Source organism: Thermobia domestica, chromosome 7, assembly GCF_964235325.1.
Source record: "Thermobia domestica chromosome 7, izTheDome1.hap1.1, whole genome shotgun sequence".
Classification (NCBI taxonomy): Eukaryota; Metazoa; Arthropoda; class Insecta; order Zygentoma; family Lepismatidae; genus Thermobia; species Thermobia domestica.
In genome coordinates this window covers 212,142,214-212,164,662 of record NC_137460.1, presented here as the reverse complement: position 1 = coordinate 212,164,662, position 22,449 = coordinate 212,142,214, and the positions used below count along the sequence as shown (strand labels likewise).

At 36.0% G+C, this 22,449-nt stretch overlaps 1 protein-coding gene across 1 annotated transcript in view; it reads left to right on the top strand.

Moving 5' to 3' along the window:
* Positions 1 to 22,449, top strand: part of LOC145690710 (cell adhesion molecule Dscam1-like) — a 934,280-nt gene that overhangs the window by 7,324 nt on the left and 904,507 nt on the right. The window contains exon 2 of the mRNA XM_081765878.1: positions 21,366 to 21,521. Within this exon, the coding sequence (XP_081622004.1) occupies positions 21,479 to 21,521 (43 nt within the window). The 5' untranslated portion in view covers positions 21,366 to 21,478. The remainder of the gene's footprint in view (positions 1 to 21,365; positions 21,522 to 22,449) is intronic.

Below are 22,449 nucleotides of genomic sequence, written 5' to 3'. Positions count from 1 at the left end.
GATCAGAAAAATGGAAACACCTGAACGAAATTGCAACTTACCAAATTAATATGGTGTCGGGCCACCTTTCGCCTTCAGAATAGCCTTGATGCGACGTGCGATGGAGGCATAGAAGTCGTGAATGGTAGCAAGTAGAATTTTACAACATTCCTCGTGCAGGGCATCGACCAGTTCTGTGAGAGAGGATGGAGGTGGAATTCGTAGCCGGAGTCGTGTTTCCAAGACGGACCACAGATGTTCAATTATGTTGAGATCTGGGGATTGGGCGGGCCAGGGGAGGTGTTGAACTTTATCTCGATGTTCCTCAAACCACGCTGCAACAACGCCAGCTGTGTGAATGGGTACATTATCATCCTGGAAGATGGCGTCATTGTCCGGGAACAACATCCGGACCATAGGATGCAAGTGGTATCCTAAAATTGCGACATAATCGTTGGCAGTGATTCGTCCGCTAAGTGTGACCACAGGATCCAATGAAAACCATGATATGGCGGCCCACAGCATCACCGAGCCGCCGCCATGTTTCACAGTTGGGCGGAGACACTGCAGATCATAAGCTTCTTCGGGCGTTCTCCACACATAAACACGGCCCGTGGTTGGGAATAGGGTGAAGGGTGACTCATCCGACCATATTACATGTTTCCAGTCCTCAATGGTCCAAGTTACATGGTCGCGGCACCATTTGCGGCGTGCGAAAGAGTTATGGTGCCTGATGAGCGGTTTGGCCCGTGCAACAGGACCACGTAAGTTCATGTCATGTAATTCGCGGCGGACTGTGATTGTCGAAACAGGGTGAGGGAGGTGCTGGTGTAGTTCTTCTGTCACTTGCTCTGCAGTGGCACGACGGTTCTGCGTGACAATGCGCTTTAATACTCGGCGTGACCTGTCACTCATGATTTTCTTCCGCCCACTGTAGAGCTTCCCCGATGTGGTTTTCCCGTGTGTTGTGTAGGCCGTCATCACCTTCGACACTGTCCCACGCGACACACCTAACACAGTAGCCACTGCCGTCACACTCACTCCACATAACCGCGCACCAACAATTTGCCCTCTTTGAAAATCTAAGAGGTCTCCCATTTTACACTACCTCCGTCTGCTGCAGCCACTGGACACTGCTGTTCCACTGCGCCTGACGTTGTATGGAGACCGACCTAACACACAACCACCAGCGGTCCGGCGCTGCGGGCGCCACGACACCACTGCCAACCCATACATCTGACGTGTTGCCAACTACAATTGTTTCCATTTTTCTGATCACCATCTGTATATATATATATATATATATATATATATATATATATATATATATATTATATTAGTGAGAATTGGTAGTACATACTTTATAACATATTTATTGAAATATTAGTTTATGAAGTATAAACACAACAAAGTCCTTAGAGCTGTTCTCGAGAAAATCACATTTTAAAAAAATCACTCTGTAGTAAACTATCCTTATATTGTGGTATAAGAATATTCAAAAATCTCTCGTCGAGAATCTTATAAAAGTCACGAGTTTAAAAGTTGATATGTCTATGTTGAATGGCTTCTATATGAATGTATACACATCGGGACGAAAAACGGACAGACATCCAAAGATCAATTTTTCGGCTTGTAGATGCAATGAAACGTGCAAATCCGTTGAAATCTCTTCAGAATTACCATACTTTCTTTTTTCCTATTGTCACTTAAAAGTAAAAGGAGGAACCAATGTTTTCTCTTTTGATGGGATAAAATATTTATGATTCAACTGCTCTGAATAATTTAAGTCACAAAAGCACGAAATGAGGTTAAAATTAAATTACCAGAATTGGCTTTCACCAAGTCGACTATCAAGGTAACGTAAGGTTTTGGTTAACTCGCTGATATCTTGCAGTGAAAGGCATTGTCTTCATTTCGATCGCTTCATCAACATGAATAAAACATATTTACTGTTCTCGAAATAGAAAATAAATGTGATATTGCCTAACCAATCAACTCAAAAATCATGTATACAATACTCATTGGAGAATATTTACTGAAACAAGATCATATTTACAACTTATACCGTTTTGCTTATTCCATAGCGTCAAAGTAAATTTCGGAACTAATGGCCAAATGTCATAAACGAAATATGTTGCAAGTTTCATGGTATTCCCAGGAAGAGTGCTATATCACAATTCAGAAGCAATTTGTTACCATTTTAAATTCCTCTTCCCCTGCTCTTTATCCACCATGAATGATAGCATACCAAACATTTGGACCACTCTTGTCTAGCAAAGCAGTCATAGTGTTTGGTAATAACTGCAGTATATTGCCGTTTGAATATGGAAAGTTTAGGGAGAGATACTAGTGAATCTTCAATTCTTGGAATTTTAAATGCCAAAGATAAACGAAGATGCTTATTATGAGGAAATAACCAAGTATGAGGAGCAGTTATTGTGAATCGCTGCTACGTATCAGTGTTTCAATATGCCGAAAGTAGGTATTTCTAAGAGAAGATGGAAAAATTTGTATGGTTCTGTACTGGTTTTACAAGTTACCTGAATCTGTGGTTTCTGCTGAGAAACATTATTTTGTCACACACCATATAAGCAGTGCAAAACAGAAATCTGCAAGGACACGCAAATCAGCTGGTAAAATGGTTCAGAACGCGTTTGGAGCATATGTGAATCCCGCTTCACCTACTGGCAGTTTTGAGAATAATCTGTATTAAGTAATTAATGTAGACATTCCTTTATGGAAGTTAGAACATGTTTCATTTAGAAACTTTCTCAACAAATACACAAAACAAAAAAAATCAAGTCATATTTTTAGAAAGACCTACATTGATAGCGCGTACAACAGAACTATTGACGATATCCGAAAAAATGTTGGTGTCAAAAATATATAGATTCCAATTAATGAAATATTCGATATTCTAGACCGATCCATTGCTAATTTTGTAATTGGTACTTTGGAAGGGGGAAAGGTACGCAATATATTTGATGGCATCAATTCTAAGATAGAATAAGTAAATGGTAGGCAATTGCACAGTTTTTATATAAAATAGCTGACAATGCTCTGAGAAGAATGCTTGAAACGTGATAAAGTTCTTCGTTTTGTTACAGGCGGAGCTGAATATATGAAAAGCACAGCAAAAGTTCTTAACATTCTGTTTCCAAGTATGATACATGCAATTTGTTTTCTGGACACACTACATAAAGTTGCAAGGAAGTACTTTCTCATTCTTCCAACATTGATCTGGATGAGAGATCCGTAACAAATGTGTCAAATGTGAGAAAGATCAATGAAGATTACACGAATTACTGCTGTTCTCTATTATCCTAACGAGGGAAGAGAGTGATGTCACTCATAGATAATTGCACCAACTTTGGTGTAGGAGTAGGTAATGGGAATAGGAAAGAACGTTTGGAAGCATTCGTTTCACAGGCGTTCGGAATAAGAAATAATGGCTCCTACAGCTCTGAAGAAGTATTTCTCCGTCCTATCAATATCTGATTGATGGGCCATATAACTCCAGAACTGTAGAGGCCATTATTTCTGATTCCGAACACCTGTGAAATGAATGCTTCCGCACGTTCTTTTTTATTCCCTTTACCTATTCCTACACCAAATTTGATGCAATTATCTCTGAGTGACATCATGTCCTTCCCTCGTAAGAACTTCGAATCCATCAAAAACAAGTATTGATATTTTTGACGGCGATGGTGCGTCTTCAATTAATGTTTGTTCAAAGTTAGCTTAAGAATAATTCCTTCAAAATTGAGTTAGCTTTCATTGCAACACATTTTGCAAAGTTACCAGACATTATTACTAAAGTTGTAAAGAAAGAACAAACTTTCAGTGATGCTCTTAACGATGTGAGTGTTGTGTCTGGTGACCAGGGCGCGCACATTCGTCGAGTGTGATCCAATTGTAAGTGCTAATCCAGATTTGGAGAAATTGAAGAACACTGCTAGTGTCTTGGAAGATGATGCTGATGTTTTTGTTGGCAATGACGTGAATCCTTTCAAAATTATTTGTTTCCAGTATATTTCAGTGACGTCTATAGAAATGTAAAGATTAATTTCATATCTAAAAAGAATTCTTTCTGACAGGAGAAACAAGTCTTTCGTTTGAAAATCTTAAGAAGTTATTGATAATTTCAGGGAACAAAAATATGAAACAACTTTCTTAATTGAAATTAAATTGTAAATTATGGAGTAAAACAACTTCATTTAAGTATTTCTTATGATTCGAATGTTTTCCAAATTGCTAATGGAACTGGATGTGAATAATGTTTAATAATATTTTTGCGCCTATGATTTTCTTTCATTCTTAATGCTTAGCAAGGATGAATGGACCGTTAAACACCATTACTTATGGGTTACGCAATTTACATCTTTCCAAAATTATCAGTTGTAAATACTAACTCAAAATGAAGTATTTCACGTTCTAGGATCCATATTTTTTATTTGACTGTCAAACCAATTATAGGCTATTATACGTATAATACTTTCTAAACATTTTAGTACCTATTTTTAAATGCCTTGTTGTTTGCTATTTTCCTGACATTTTTGTTTCTTTTTTTAAAATTTTGCCAGCCAGGAGTCATTATAGGCTTTTTATTTTCCCCATTAATTCCGGGATCTAGTCATAAATGGTGAATTAGTTTTCTGCTCATAACCGTAGGTCCAAAGTTCTTTTCAATAATTGCTGTCTGAATGCTGACTTTGTCGACTTCCTTTCCAGCCTCTTTCTATTTTCAATTGTGATCCTTCTAGTGTAAAACTACTTTTGGTTGTATTCGAGACACTTTAGTAAATAATGTAATGATACTTTGCACTCTAAAACTGTAGAAGGTTTTTTGTATAAGTTCAAAGTTTTAGACGCATAACTCTTCAGAATCTGATTACTAACCAACAAAAATAATTCTAGGTAAAAACAAAAACAAAAAATGGCAATCAAATGAAACAAAATAAAATTTCTAATTGAACGCCTCATGATTATGCTTCGACACTAAGAGAGACGGTGGTAATGATAACGAATGAAATGGTAGAATAAAGCGAGAGAAAACGGGAGAACCTTGAAAACCCAATTGCATATATATATATTTGTTCACCCCAAAATTCACTTGCTCGATCTCGGATTGAATCAGGGACTCCACGCACCACAGGTGAGCCTCTACCATTGAGTTATTGCTGCAACTTGTGGATTCTAAATCACATGTCTGATACCAGGAATCGAACCTAAATTCTCCACACCGATTCACAAATATTCACCATTTAACCATGAATTAACCAGCATGATGCCCCAAGTTAGCGTGTAGTGTTGCTAAGAAACGGAGCGTTGAATTAACTATCGATCTGAAGATACAATAGTTTTTCATTATACATTTTGCCACATCGATGATACGCCGAGACAGTCAATGACTTCATTCGTATCACTCAATCGGTTTTCAGTCTAAAACTGAAGACAAAAATGACTTCTCTCTAGCAAATGGTCAAGACAGGAAACTTTGTAATACAGGATGGAGAACCATTTTTGTTTTAAGGGCCACATTGGCATTGCCCATTTCCCAAAAAGACCACATATGATAGTTCTGAATAGACATATTTTTGTAGTTATTTTACACTTATTAGTTACAGTAATAGAACAGATAGACATAGACGAATGCAGGGAGGTACAGGCATTAGTGCTGCAAAAGTCCAGTGAGGGGAAAGCTGAGAATCTTTCATCTCCCCTCTACCAGGAATCCTTCTCGATCTATTCCTATATGAAAATATAGACAATCATATTATATGCCTCTATATTTTTATATACTGGTATGTAACTTCATGAATACATTTCTCATATATTTCATATTCCTTATGTGATTTGGCATTTTTTGCAACAAGATCAGAAGGCCACACTTTATAACTGAAAGTTGCAGGTTCCCTGCCTCTGTTGCATAGTATCTCTATACATCAACAGACGAATTCAAGAGATGCAAGTGAAATTTAGCGCTGTGAGTTTCGCATTGGAGAGAAACGAGAATGAACATAATAGCTTTCACAACAATAAAACATTGAAAAATATTCACAAATACGAGTGCAATATCACATACAAAATAGATCGTAATTTCTTATATTGAGGCCTCACTCTCACAGTTATTCTTATAGCAGAGCTTCTCGCACCACAATCAGATATTGTAGAATGTTCGTTGTTTTCTAAACATTAGGTATGATATATATTGTAAATGAATAAAATCAGTATTTTCCCCTTGAATCTAATAGACATTTTTTCTTCTTCTTGCTCGAATCTCAAGGTAGTGGTTTATATTCCCGTATTGTATTTTGTTTTCCTTATTTATCCTCGAATTTTAAAGTTGCGGTGTATATTTGTGTCAATACAGTAATCATAACATATACCATACACTCTATAACATTTTATGTTCATTAAAGAGATTTTAATATTTGGAATCACATTGTTTATGTGTAAAAATAGATTATTTTCAACAACAATTAAAACAATGCAATTATAAAAAGTGCGTCTATAGTAATCGCACGGAGTCGTGAAGCTTGATGTAGATTTATCAATTTCAGCATCCAATAGAACGCGAGGGCGTGTTCTGGTCTCAACCTCCATCCATGAAATTTTATCAGTGTGGTCTCTCGTGCTACAGGATATAGTGTTATCGAATTGCCGCTAAGTTTCGTTTTTTTTTTTTTGTGGTGGTGGTGTTGTTGTTGTTTTATATTTTTGCTATTATTATTGTTACAGTTTAATTAGAATATTTGTTACTGTTCGTGTATTAGTTCTCGTCACTAATTTATTCTAAATTTGGCAACATTGTTGGCGCACTTCTGTTGTTTTACTTTTCTCAAGTGTGCGTTCGGAAGGCAGCTGCACGAATGATACCGAATTCTTCCGATGCATCTCACATGAGGCAAAGCAGCTCTCATCTAGTTTAAAGCCGTTTTATCTAGTGTAAAGCAGGATTGAAGCCCATTTTATCCAGTGTATACCTGAGCGTCAAGGGGGAGCTATAGGCCCTATAGCCCTCCCCTTGGATCCGCCACTATATATATATATATATATATATATATATATATATATATATATATATATATATATATATATATATATATAATTGCATTTGTGTCTTTTCTAATTGAATGAACTTTGCAAGAATTACCCATACTGTAACTATATTTTCTGTAAGCTTTTTCGTTATTGTAAGATACTAGTATTCATTTCTCGGATTCGCATGCATTTATCAATAATAGACACTCTTTATATGACGTGAATATATCATTTACAACATTTAAAGAGAGAATAGAATTGACGAATCTCTACAAATAGGTAGAATGAATGTTATTACGTATAAGTTACAATTCCTTAAAAAAAAGCTATAGAAAACAAATCAATGGCGTAAGTCATTATGATGCTTCATTGAATTCCAAACGAAAAACATGCCACGAATAGAATTCTATGAATCAATATATAGAATAAATAACAAACAGTAAAGAAACTTAACATTTTCTTAGAAAAAGAATATCGTATAGTCACGTTTTACATTGAGCGTACTTCTTTCCCAGATCCTATTACATAATTACATTAATTTTACATAAACCTTCAGAGGTACGCTCACATTGTGGCTTAGTTCTTCTATTGCAATATCTTGTTTTTTAATTTGATTTAGAGGGGTTTGGTATCTTTAAAATCATTCTACTGAGTTTTACATTGTCTGAAAGAAGCAGTTAAGTGTTAATATTAGTCGTTAATTTTCCGAGATTTTCGCAGAGCAATACTTTTAAAATAGCTACACAGACAAACAACGTCTGTGGTGTACGTAAAAATGTAGGTTACATACGTGAATCCTCTAGTTTTTGGACTTAACGTATGACTATACCTAGGTATGTAACATGCTGCAGCAAATATATAACTTTAAACATATCTTTCATAATGCTTTCCATATAAGTGTTCCGTCCATACGTATTTTCCGTACGAAAGAAAGAACTGTATGTAGGCGGTCAGGAACTCACATACAGATGGACGTATGTAGCATACAGTTGACGTATGTAACATACGTATACGTATGTAATATGTGGAAGACTGATAGACATCAGACTGTAGCGGCATCATATACTGTAGCGGCATGATGTAACATCTAAACGAGAAAAGGGTAGGACGTATGAAGCATATCTGTGGATAACATATGCTCCGTACGATTTCCGTAGTAAACATATGGATTCCACTGTCTGGATAACAGATTTTTCTCGGTGTATAGATCGATACCCCTCAGAAGCTGATGCTAACAAGTAGTATAGGTGTTGACCTAAATATGTACAATTTTACCGTAACTATTAATTTGTCCCATACGAAATAATGGGTTACTTTATGTATGTACTCAGAAGCTCATGTCAACGTATGATAGTGAAATTGTCTTGAGGAAAAGATATAGCTTACGTTACGCCCATAAAGATATTTTAAACCAATTTCCCATCCACTTCTTTTCTTAAATTCTAGACATATATTCCGTAAGCTTTATGCAGTTTATTTTCCCTTCAAAGAAGTTCTCATCCGCAGATACACAATTCTTCGGATACAATAGTAACGTTGAAAGAAGCATTACTGGAATCCTTTCTTTGAAATCTTTTTCAGCTGTTTCGCCGCATTTACGATAACGATACGAGTTCCACTGAAAACTTTTTGTCATGTAGTTTACACGGAAATGTGATTTTCTTCAATAGGTTATAGGCGTAACTAAAAAAAATGTAAAATTGATAACAGCGCATCTTACTAAAAGAATTGGCAAGTTCAAAGATTGGAAATGAAAACGAAGCTATTTTATTTGTTCAAAGTTCATGGTGGTATGAAGCAACATGATAACTTATCGTGTTGAAAAGTCTATCCGAAAAATAATGGAACTGTTTTCATAAAATTATTTTGTTTAAAGATGCACAAAAATACATTAAAATTCTTCTTAATAATATTCTTGAGCATTAATATACCGTTGCCAGTGATTCAAATGTCGTAGATTGCGTGAAAGTCTTGAAATAGTGATGGCTTTCAAGTAAATCATCAAGAAGGTTGCACTTTCTTAACAGTTTCGAAATAATGTTGTTTTCTCATTTTTTTCTTTTTCTTAGAACATTTAGATTATCTTTCTATTATTTTTCTTATTTACTCTACATATTGATTCAAAGAATTCAAATTAAAAAAGAAACAGTGTCGATCTAGGTCAGGCTATAGGATTTTTGGGCAACATTGTTACGATTGCTGGGCATACCTATGTTGGTTGATTGATTTTTGAATTTAACGTCCCTCTCAACAGCAAGGCTATATGATACGTGGACCTACTGACTAACGTGAATTCCGAACCACATGAGCTCCCGCTGGGAATCGAACGCGGGTCTCCTACGCCAAAGGCGCGTATGCAAACCACTTAGCCACGGAGGAGCTCTGGCTATACCTATGTATTGCCAAAAACTTGATCAATAGTAGTGACTCGTAGCTCGACATATTTGTCGTTGTGGAAAATCCAGAAGTTAGTGATCTCTAAGTAATAGAAAGTCATTATGGATGATACCTTTAAAGTCAGAAAGCGCAATCTGCGTTGATTTCATCTACAATTCGCTAATCCGAGCCACCTTCGGTAGAAAAGACTCGATAGTGTGCAACTCAGGGCTCTGCCTTTCATTTTCGGGTCGTAGACAAAGACCTAAGTTTTATTCTTCCAGTTGAGTTTCAATATCATTTGCGAAATTTTAAAGTTTAAATCAAAATTTTATTGTATATCGCCGTTTGATATTTTGACTATTAAGCGATACTCAAACAGGTGTATAATTTACAAGAGATATGCGCTTCTGAAGGCTCAGAACCGATTCACGAGAAATTGATCGTTTATCTAACATTCCTTATCAGCCATCACGTCTGGTGACTTCATCCTTCTACCCTGCTGATTTGGTCAAAAAATCTGTCCCATTACTTTACAAACAGACATTACATGTTTTAACTTCGGTTTAGAATACACAAATGAAAAGCTTAAGTGTACGCACAGAGATTTGACATTGAGTGGTCGTAATTAGTAGGCCTATATATAGGGGATTTTTGTTTTCTATGATATATATTCAGTGTAAGAAAATTGAGGATATTGTGATAATGTATACAAAATTCACACTGCCAGTCTAGAAGAAACAAAATGCTTTATTACAATCAACTCCAATATAACACGATACATCAGTGGACAGAGGATAGTTTAAACTTTCGTTTTATGCCATCACCATGAGCACCATTTGTTATGCGACAAACGTCGGATAGGTAGTCAATATCTTTCCGCACACGACTTTAAGTGGTCCCTAGTTATTGAACTCACTACTATAACAATTCAATCTCGCAAATCCTAGGCATAGGTAGTGTATACAAGCTGTCTTTTATATATCCCCACAGATAAAAATGAATTCATTCTTTACATACTACAATACACAGAACGAATTCTCTTGGGGCATTTAATTTTGTCGTAAAAGGATCACAGCACCGTTGTAGCATTGAATGGAACTAATAAGTTTAAAAACTTTACACTTTCCTCTGTCGAGTGATGTACCCCCGGTATATAATCATGCTTGTTGTTCTGTATGATTGGGAATCATGGTCGCTTACTCTGAGTCTATTTGAGAATACAATCCCGAGACGAATATTCGAGTTGATGAGTTGAGTTGATTTTGAGTTTAACGTCCCTTTCTGCAGCGAGGCTATATAACACAGGACTTACAGATTAACATGGAATCCGAACCGCATGAGATCCCGTCGGGAATCGAAGCCGGGTCTTCCACACCAAAGGCGCGTGCGCTAACTGCTTAGCCACGAAGGAGCTCACGAATTTTCTTATCCAAGTGGAACGGGAATGAGGATTGGAGGAAACTTTATAGCAAGGAACTGCAAAATTTATACCGTTTACCAAATATTGTTAAGATCATCAAGTCTAGAAACCTCAGGTGGGCAGGTCATGTAGCCAGAATGGAAGAAAGTAGGAACGCTTTCATTTTTAAACTGGAAGTCCAATCGGAAGACGACCATTATAAAGACCTAGGAGTCGATGGGAGAACAATACTAAGATGAATCTCGCAGAACTAGGAATGCAAAGTAGAAATTGGATCCAGTTAGCTAACAAGGTAAGTTCTGGAGAAACCAGTCACCTGCAGAAAAACTAATTATGCCGTTTGAAAGACCAATTCATGCCGATTTCAGGAAGCTAATAAAATTCCTGTACGGTTGAGAACTGTTCGAGAGTTCAACTTGGAAGTTTATGGGGAAAAATTAGTATATGATCATTTAAACGCGTTAAGTACAACATTATTAACAACGACTATTGGCCTACGAATTGAAATCTAAAGTAGGTAACAGAGAAAATCTGTTTTGCAATAACTAATGGGTTTGTTAGTTAAAATTAGTCATTTTACTGTTCACAATAATGATAGATTGGAGATGAAAATTGATCACTGTTCTTCTCTTCTATGAAGAAATGACACAGGCAAAAGACTTCTTTGCCCCATGAACACTTTATATGTGCAATTACGTTGCATCCGTCAAGGGACAGTTCGCATAACCAAACTGACAAGGAAATGTGGCAACTGATTCAAAACGTATATAAGTTGTTCGGTAACCTGCCTTGTGGAACGCAAACTGAAACAATCCAATGTATCGAGGTCATCGAAACTGATTCATTAGCACGGACACGACCTTTATTTGATTGTTTCGTTTGTACGGTACGTCATAACGTCCAGATGAAGATGCTTCATACTATGTACAAATCTCCTACCATAATCTTTGATTGGTCAGAATTCAAACATATCAAATGGTTGTACAAATCGTGTGCATTTAGTCTCAACCATTACGTCTTTGCCATCTGTCATCCAACTTGAAATGGGCAATTTGTCCGTGAATGGGCCCCAGTGATCAAGCAGTAGCAAGTTAAAACCATCACGCTTCACCATGGGAGAGAATACTTCGGTTATATATTTCTGCTTTCCTCATCATGGATTTAACTTGAATCTCTCGGAAAAGTTCTCAACTGTACAAGAATTTTATTAGCTTGTAGTAATCAGCATGAATTGGTCTTTCAAATAGGATAATTAGTTTCTCTGCAGGAGAGCGCTTTCTCCCAAACTTCCCTTCTAAGGACAGAAGTGAATGGTGAACGGAGAACATAGAACTTCCGGGTTCCACAGACCATAGTTTCCAAGATATTCCCATCTGCCTTAACACAGCGTTCCTGCCAATCACTTAAGGCTCCCTGGAAAGCAGAAATTGGAATGCTCTTCAGCTCCGTCGTTACGGGCTTTTCAATGGCCTGCACCGATCAATGGTTCCGTCCTTTCATGATCCTTTTCAGTCGGGGGAAGAAAAAGAAGTCTGGAGGAGCGACATCTGGGCTGTAGGGAAGCTGGTGAAGCTGTGTCATATTTGGTCAGGAATCCATGACAGAAATTTCGCTCAAACTTTTCTCATTCCGAAGTTTTCGGTCAAGATTTCGTGCACAATAGTTTTTGGAAAGTTTGGTTGTTCTAATATCATCCGCACACTCACTCTGCGGTCAGAGTTCAAAAGATTTCGTTCTTTCACTCAGTTTTCGTCACTTTTTGCCATTAAAGGGTGTCATGACCGTTGCTCATCTTCAGCTTGCTCTTCTCTCCAGAAACGATTTGTGTCACTCAAAAACACTTGATCGATCCATCGCATCAGTCCCATAAATAGTCTTGATCATAACATGGATTTCACTCGCGGGTTTATCCAGTTTGATGCAAAATTTCACCGCATAACGCTGCTCTAACGAGCGATTCATTGTGGAGATCACAAGGTACCTTGAAAGGAATTCAGCTTAAACTCGATGTACACTACCTGAAGGCTTTCAAGGACAGGCAAGTGGTGCGCTGGTAGCTAAGACTGACCACCAACCAACCAGCGCAGTATCATCGCCGTCCTTTACCACGTTTTGGAGGGAAAAAGATCAGTCCTACTACTCTCTGGAAAACCCCTATATATATATATATATATATATATATATATATATATATATATAGTATGGCACTAATTTCGTGTACAAAAGCAGAGGAGTGATTCCTGAGAGTAAAATAAACAAAAAAGTTCCAAAAAACATAGGGTGAAAACCCCATCGTTTACGTGTTATAGGCTGCCGAAATCATGAAAAAAATAATTTTAAAGTTTCATAGCTCCAAAACTATGGGCCCTACCTTGGTCGGGTCAAGACTTCACTTAGGAACTGTATGTGCCCTATCCGAAAAGGCGTGTTTCAGAATGCTGAGGTCTTCCACAACAATTTTTATAGAGGGAGTTTGACTACGGGCCTACGATATAAAGTACTCTCCAACTACCTCCATAAAAAATGTTGCGTAAGTACTTAGGATTCTAAAACATGTATTTTTGGATATAGCACATACTAGTTCCTAAGTGAAGTCTTGACCCGACTACAGTAGGTTCCACCCATAGTTTTGGAGCTATGGACCTTTAGAATTCATTTTTTCATATTTTCGGCAGCCTATAACACGTAAACGATGGGGTTTTCGCCCTATATTTATAGGAAGGTTTTTGTTTATTTTACTCCCAGAAATCCAGAAATCACTCCTCTGCTTTTATACAACGAATTTAGCGCCATACTATATATATATATATATATATATATATATATATATATATATATATATATATATATATATATATGTGTGTGTGTGTGTGTGTGTGTGTGTGTCTGTATATGAATAAATGATAAAATTGAACTCAAGGTCATTTAGTTTCGGCGCCAGAGCTTTACTTCACCAGAAATATTTTGTTTTTTCATAAGAAAATGCCATTTTTACTCGTCTTCTGAAATCTGTTTCTGTTTTCCTCTTTTCTTGTTTTCGCTTTACTTTTAACAATTTTTGGTTTTCTTTTTTTTCTTTTTTTTTCTCCGCTCCTGCTTTCACAACCAAAACTTATTTTACATTCTCATACCTCAAGTCTTTTTCCCTACAACGCCCTAGCGTGCAGAAGTTTTATATAGATCCAGCGAAAGAAGTTTTCCACACTTCCGCTCTTGAACAATACTTGGTGACATTGATGGATATTCGATGGCAACACTGTGGGGCTTCACTAAATCTGTAAAAAAAGAAAGAAAGAAAGAAAGAAAAAGAAAAGAAGAAAAGAAAGAGTCTCAGGGAACGCGATAAAAACGAAATTTATATAAAAGGAGATGAAGAAAGAAACAATAGAAAGAATTTTTATAGAATACAAAAGCAAACGTTGTGATTCATGAATGTGCTGACAGCAGTCGGCTCCGATACACTGAGTTTCGTTACATCCAAAGCATCTGTGAATACAGAGGTTAAGAACTGTTTCAATAAACAAACAAGAATAAATATGATGTTCTCTACCTCCGTTTTTATAATCGAAGTACTATTTAAAATTGGTTTCAATGTACAACTGAGAATAGGTATTGCGATATTTGTTTCTATTGTAGGAACCGAACTACTATTTAAGATTGATTTCAACAACCAACTTAAATTAAGTATTACGATCTGTATTTCTATTGTTGTAATCGAATTACTCTTTAAGTTTGGCTTCAACAAACAACTCGAAATTAGTACTAAGATCTGTCTTTCCATTATTCTAAACTAACTATTATTTAAGATTGGTTTCCCTAAAACACTCAGAATAACTATTACGATCTTTATTTCCGTTGTTGGAACCGAACTACTATTTAAGATTGATACCAATAACTCAAGTTAAGTTCTTCGATCTGCATTTCCATTATTCTAAGCTAAGTACAAGGTAAGCAGAAAGTTACTGCCGTTTTGACGTCCCATTAATCATGTGCTCACAGACTTGCAAGCGATCTGGAATTAGTCTGGCCATAGATCGTCAATATTACAGGCACGTCGCGCACACAGCAGACATACCTCGCCCGGTGCCGAAGAGAAATGAAGATATCGAAGTAGTTTGTTCGCGTGTTTTTGTTGTATGACTTAAAAGTTGTCTTGTCAGGTGTTGCATCAAGTCGCTACATATGCCAGAAATTTTGGAGAATACCGTGAACGAACGCATCGCCAGGAATTGGTTCCAGAAATTCCGCTCGGGAGATGTGAACCTTTCGGATGAACCTTGCTGTGAGTGTTCCACATGTGTTGGATGACGAAGACCTGAAAGCAGCCATCAACGAGGATAGTGATCTAAAGTATGATGAACTTGCAGAAAATTTCTATCTTCCTCTTGAAACAGTCAAACTGTATCTGCATGGGATAGGGAAGTCATAAAAATTAAGCAAGTGGTTATCCGACACATTGTCGGCAACCAACAAGGAACAACGGGTGACAACCTATTTGTGTTTGCTCACTCGACACTTGAACTCACTCATCATTAATCACTTGCTCAATGGTAACGAGGAATGGATCCTCTATGACATTCTCAAGCGTGGCAGACCTAGGTTGTCGCCAAGTGACTGTGTTTCTCACATGTTTTAAAAAAGAATAATTAGATTTAAAATGTAAATAGTATTGATAGTACAGAACATAGATACTTCATAGTACCTAATTTTGTATTACGAAGCTAATTATGAAGTTTTCTTTTCACATTCCAAATCATAGGTGCTCCATATAGCCTCCTTGGGATGGACGGTATATGTCCATACGGAAGTCAAATTCGTCCCAAGCATTTGCATTTTTTTTGCTGGATCTACTGCTTCCACAACTGCTGTTATGTGTTCCCGCAGTTCGACTAGGGTAGTTCGAAGAGGAAACATATAAACAGAGATTTTTATGTACTGCCTCAAGAAAAATTGCACATAGTGTTGTCTGGTGATTAGGGAGTCCAAATGATGTAAAGCTGGATCATCAGGTCCTATATGGCCAATTCATTGTTGAGAAATGTAATTGTTTAAAAATTCTCAAACTTCTAGCCTCCAATATGATGTCCTGTTCTGCAGGAAAATGAAGTCTTCCGAATCGATGTTCAACAGTGTGAAAAGTCAATTTTCAAGCACATTGATATGTGAGATTCTCTTGACAGTATTATCATTAAAGAAAGAAACCATATACAACTCAGCCGGATACGCTCCACATTTCCTTCTGACACGCGGGGACGACCACTGGGTTTCCCTTTGCACAAACAACTCGTACCTTAGAATTCTTTATACCATCACCTAATTCTCTGAAGAGGTAGGAGCTTTCAACACCATGGTATTGTCGGCAAAATTTGCTCCGAGCAGTTGTTCCAGACTGAGACTTTGAGAATCGTAGAATATAAAGAGGTTTCTGCTGTGCGGTCACCATCCTGGCAAACATTGAAGCGACCGGCGAAGTAAAACGCTACTATAATCTACCGGGAACCGCGTGAGATTTAAGATTTCATGTTTCCGATGTTTCATTGTTAGTTCAATATGGATAAAAACATTCATAGCTACAATTGTTTGAAATCAGATGATCCTTTCTGAAATACATTTTGTAATATTTAATAACAAACATACATTCAGTGAACATATTGCTACTATTACAAAAGATGCAAGAGTGCTGTACAAATTTATAGAATTTCAAAATTTGAAACCGCCAAGGCCAAGACCTTAACTTCTGCAATAGTAGAATTATTTTTGCCTATTTGGTCTATGGCCTAACATCACACTTTTCCAAGCTAGACACTGTCTTCAGTTTCTTTTAGGCGTTTTTCATCAGAGTTTCAGAGGTTATTTGCTAAACTCTTATTACGTTTTCCAGTCTAAAATGACTTGAATACTGTACTGGAATTACACATATAAATAAATAAATAATACGACCTTACCTTTCAAACTAGCAGATGTATAAAAACTCTTATTCTCTTATTCTAATTTCACCCTGAAACCGAATACGTTACCAAACGAGGAAATTTTACAACATACAATATGATTTGTTCCCTTTTCATATGATATACAGAAAAAATAACAAAACTATTGAGAAGTACAGGGTGCTCCAATAAAACCCCCGACATTTTAAAGGCTAATAACCGAAAAAGTATTCCAGATAAAAATTAGTTTATTCAACAGTATATAAGTATAGAAAACAGTTTGAAATTACATTGTTCTGATTCGAATTATTCTGTTCTGTTATATGTTGAAATGACTTAACAATGTACAATATAATTATTGTCAATAATATCGAATTAAATTTCCTCACTTCTCATGACCTTTAGCGGGGGGGGGGGAGCCAAGAAGAGTGGGCAACGTTATCTAAGTCCAATACACTCCTGTAATTTTCAGTCGTTTTTATGGTTTACTCAGGAACTCATAGCGCGTACGTAGTCGAAACGTTTGTCAAGAGCAGCAGTTCTGTCATTACAGTGCAGAGAGTTTTTTGCTTAAAGTTTGCTATTTCATGTAATGAAAATGTTCCTAATCGGAAGACTATTATGCAGTTGTTCGGAAATTTCTGAACAACGTTGAAAAAACCTAGCCGGAATACTGGAGGTTTTGGGCTTCGTATTTAAAGTGTAAGAAGAATTTTACAAAAAAGACCTGCAGTAATTACAAAGTGCTTTCAACATAATCTTTATATTTTTCAATAAACAACATTCTAAGGATGCCCGCAAGGATCAATATTAGAACCCCTACTATGGGACATAGAATAACAACCATGCTTCGTAAAAATAAGCAAAAAATAAGAAGTTGACAAAATAGTGGCATTCGCCGATGATGTCGTTATAACAACATCAGGACACAGCCGAAGGGAATTCGAATGTAGCGAATAAATTGACCACTATAGCGAGAAACAGGCTATCACTGAAGATACTAAGACTATACCAAGAAACTATTTTGTCCCCTACCATGCCGTATGCTTTCAGTGTTTAGATTGATAGACTATTAAGAAATAAGACCTACAAAAACAAATGAATAGACCACAAAGAAACCTATTAATCAGCATGTCTGGAGCCTTTATCATTACTTCGCATAGCACTCTATATAATTCTAGGTATCAAACCAATGAACTATGTGTTATTGCAAAGAGCTACTTATTAGGTTAAGAAAAGAAGATAAAAGGAAAATTAGAGAAACCTTTAATAGGAATCTAAAAGATGAGAAAGAAATTAATGACAATATAATGCCACTATTAGATAAAGAATGGCAGGAATACAGTGGAGCGCAACAATTACATAGAATCTTTCCTAGCATCATCGACAGCCTAAAAATAAATCATTTAAATCCCACATATGGATTGGTTCATTACCTATCAGTTCATGGACCATATGAACAACACTTCCATCGAATAAAATTAAAACCCAGGCCAATGTATGAATGCGGAGAAGACGGAACTCCTGAGCACCATGTCATGTGGTGCCCATTATTAGAAGAAATTGTAGAACAAAGAACTGAAATAAGAGAAAAACCGCTGAAAGAAATAATAGAAGTAGAGGAAGACTGCAGAATATTGGAAAATTTGACTAACGAATACTCCGAAGTAAGACGAAAAGCTTATAGAAGAAGAATAGAAGGACGAGTGGAAGTGGAAGAATGTGTGAGGAAGTCATCGGACCGGAGAGAAGACTCCCGGAACCCAAGCACTCGATTACCGTGCTTTCGCCGAGGACCAGAATGCGTGATACACCTCCAGCCTCTCGGTTTAGAAAGGAATTCCGGTGGAAGAGTGAATGTTTTGTGAGTACATGAGCAGAGGTGATGCGAGGAATGTGTCCCAGAAACAAAACATAGCGCAACTCTAGCTAATACCACAGCCCAGCCCGGGCGTGCCGGACAAATGATAAAATGGATTAGGGCCTGCACTAGGTGCTCTGAGTAGACCCTGGACCTCAAGCCAGCACAAAAGAGTGGAAATTGGCATGGATACGCTACTGAGAGCACTAAAGCATCAAAGCAAAAGTAACAGGAAACGCTTATATAGAAGCATAAGAAAATTAAAACTTTGGAAAATGTGAAAGTTTAGATAAAAATAAGCGTAGTGTGTGTGTTTTAAGTGTCAGTATTAGTTGCTGAAGATTAGTAATTTCATGAGAAGCAGTCAGTGTTAGTGTCAGTAGTGAGTGTAGTTTAGTGTTTATGTAGGATAGTGAAAAGAGGTAAAACATATAGGGGAAAGGTCAGTGTAAATAATGCAAATGAGAAATAGAACACGCAGGAAAAAAACGCAGGCAGAAACCAGAGAAGCCAAACATACAGAGTGAAATTCTGAAGAAAGGAAGAAAGAAGAAAATGGCCAAAAGGTAAACACACAAAAACACAAACCAAACAACACACATGCAACAAACTCAATAAAACACAAAACACACAAAATCTCACAAGAGTAGAATTGAGACTAGAGTTAAGCAAGTGTAAATAATGCAAATGAGAAATAGAACACGCAGGAAAAAAAAGCAGGCAGAAACCAGAGAAGCCAAACATACAGAGTGAAATTCTGAAGAAAGGAAGAAAGAAGAAAATGGCCAAAAGGTAAACACACAAAAACACAAACCAAACAACACACATGCAACAAACTCAATAAAACACAAAACACACAAAATCTCACAAGAGTAGAATTGAGACTAGAGTTAAGCAAATGTTGAATTTAAATAATTTATTTTTGTTTGTTTTTTTTTTTTTTTTGTTCGCTTTTACATTTTGTCAATTTTTTGTTTTGTTATCCAATCCCTTGTTTTAATTTTATGTCCTTTTTCCTTCCCTTTCCTTTTCCTTCAAAACTATGAAATAAACTACCCAAAAGAGAAATTATTCACAATGACGATACTTCTCCCGTTTTTGAATGCTCAAGGCACCGGCTGACAGTAACGCGGCTGAGCGAATGAAAAAACAGCATTCTATCTTCAATATTTTTTCATTAACCTTTAAAATATGAGACTTTTTATTGGGTTGCCCTATATGTCCGAAGAAAATTATACGTTACAAAACTTTTACAATTAAAATAAGAGTTCAAGTGCTTTGATGATGTTAAATAAGTAGCAATAACTCTTTTTCCCTTGTCACTGTACACCTTTGCTTTCCTTCTTTTATCCTGCTTACCGTGCTTCTTGAAATAACGCTTACCGTGCCATTGGTCAAGGCATTATTTTGTTTCCGCTGTCTGTGGACTGCACATTACAATTCGCAGTCAAGGAAGCGGTACACAACGGAGAGGGACTACATATAAAAAGATTCTGCTGTCAAATTAGCTTAATTTTAAGTCATAAGTGATTATAAACTGTTCACTTTCAACTAGTGATCCAAATACAGTAAGACCCCGATTATCCGGAAAATTGGGTGGCAAGGGCATCGCGGATAGCTAAAATCGCACATATCCCGAGAATAAAGACTAAAAATGTGGTGTAAACACGGGAAAAATATTTCAACATAAAAACTATTTTATTGTACAAAAAAGAAACATAATAAAACTTTTAAAATATGTAGAGTAGAGTAGAAACCTTTGCTCAACGTTGGAAATATTGATTTTGTCAGTGCTATTTATTTTTATGTTTTAGAATATGCAGTACTTATTTGCATGCGAAGTGTCAGTCTGCAGCGACTACTTATGAAAAATAATTGAGAGCAAGTGCAGTAGACTTTAAAAACATCGCGACACCCGCGAATAATCGTGGCTATACTGTATTCTCAATTTAACCTAAAATAAGATAAGTGGTAATCCTGTGCTAACAGTATCTACTTACTGGAAAAAGAACGTGCATCTGCATTAAGATTCCCTATACCTCTCCAGAAGGCGATTCCTTCCTTCTTGAGTTTTCTGTCATGTAAAGAAATATAATTGGATATTTGTTTTCAACATACCGTGTGTTTGGTGTAATATACTTGTAGGCGTAACTACAAACTGAGCCAGATGTACATGTTTGATTATTTTTCATTCAATAATTATTCGTTCTATATATTATTACGTGTCATGCGTTCTAAAATATTGATTCAAATTTATTGAAAAACATTTTGACGTTTTAATACGCTTAAAAGCTAATAAAATGAGTACGTGATAATATTATAGTGAAGAGATTGATATGATTTACAACTATAATTGTGCATATTCATGACAAATTCTGCTTTAATTACCTTTGCTCAAATCTGTATGAACAATTCTGGCTACACCTATAATTATATTCATTATACCATCGACAATAATTAGATATTTTTATGTGTATTATTTCAGTATAACCATGGAAATATAATATTTTGCCACCATTTCATCTTTGTCTGCAAAAATGTCAAACAAAAAAAATTGGTGTTACGTGTGTTCTTTCGTTACTCATACAAATTATTATAATATGTACTGTGCACATAGTAATTTGTAATAAATTAAAAAAGAGAGATATGTAAATATAGGTAGATAAATTTAGAGTATATTTACATATATGTTGTTAGAGCACATTATAAATTTTTAACTATTATTAATTTTGATATTTCTTTCCTTCTCTTTCAGATAAATAATAATCAAACATTATTTCTGGACAAACATAAAAGGACAGAGCTAATATCGTGAAACATTCTGTCACAGTGATTATTATTTGTGACTGCTCACAGAACTTGTGAAACATGAAAATCGCGTTTGTAGTTTTATTGGTGGTCGCTGGATATGGTAAGTACTTAATTCACTCCACAGTTTTTATCAAATTAAATGTTATTGTTTTCAACTAGCAAATCTGAAGAGGTATGTTATCCAAAAGATTTTGAATTGAATTGTTTTTCTTTACATGAAAAGAAAACTTGAGTGGCAGATTTCATCTTGTGAATTATTCATTGCAGCTTTTTAAAATTCAAGATTGCTAATAACATTCCAACTGACCAAGCAGTATATATATATAGATTATATATCTGTGTTACAGTACCTGTTTGGTAATGTGTCTGAGGGAGGATATATATATATATATATATATATATATATATATATATATATATATATATATATATATATACTGCTTTAGTCAGGTACATTTCAATATGTTTCATTCCTCTTTTCTTTCTTTCTTTTTGAATCAATATCAAAGAACACTATATCATATAATCTCAAATACGTATTCATCCTTCGTAAAATTTACCATAATGCACTGAGAAAAATCCGTTATTCGGACAGCAGTATATTGTACAAATATACGGAATCCATATGTTTACTACGGAAATCTTACAGAGCATATGCTACATACTCACTGCTTTCCCCCGCTTAGATGTTACATTATGCCGCTGCAGAATGTCTGACATCTTACAGTCTTCCGGATATTATATACGTATACATATATTATTTGCGTCATGTACTTGTTATATACGTCCATCTGTATATGAAATCCTGACTGCCTTTGAAGTACGTATAAACGGAACACTTATAAGAAAAATGTTATAAAATATATGTTTTCAGTTATACATTCCGCTGCAGGATGCTACCTAAAGTTGCACATTAAGTCCAAAAACTACAAGATTTACGCATGTAACCTATGTATTTACATATGCCACATACGTTTTTTTTTCTCTATGTGTTAGATTTTACCTGCTTCATAGGTGTATGAAATATT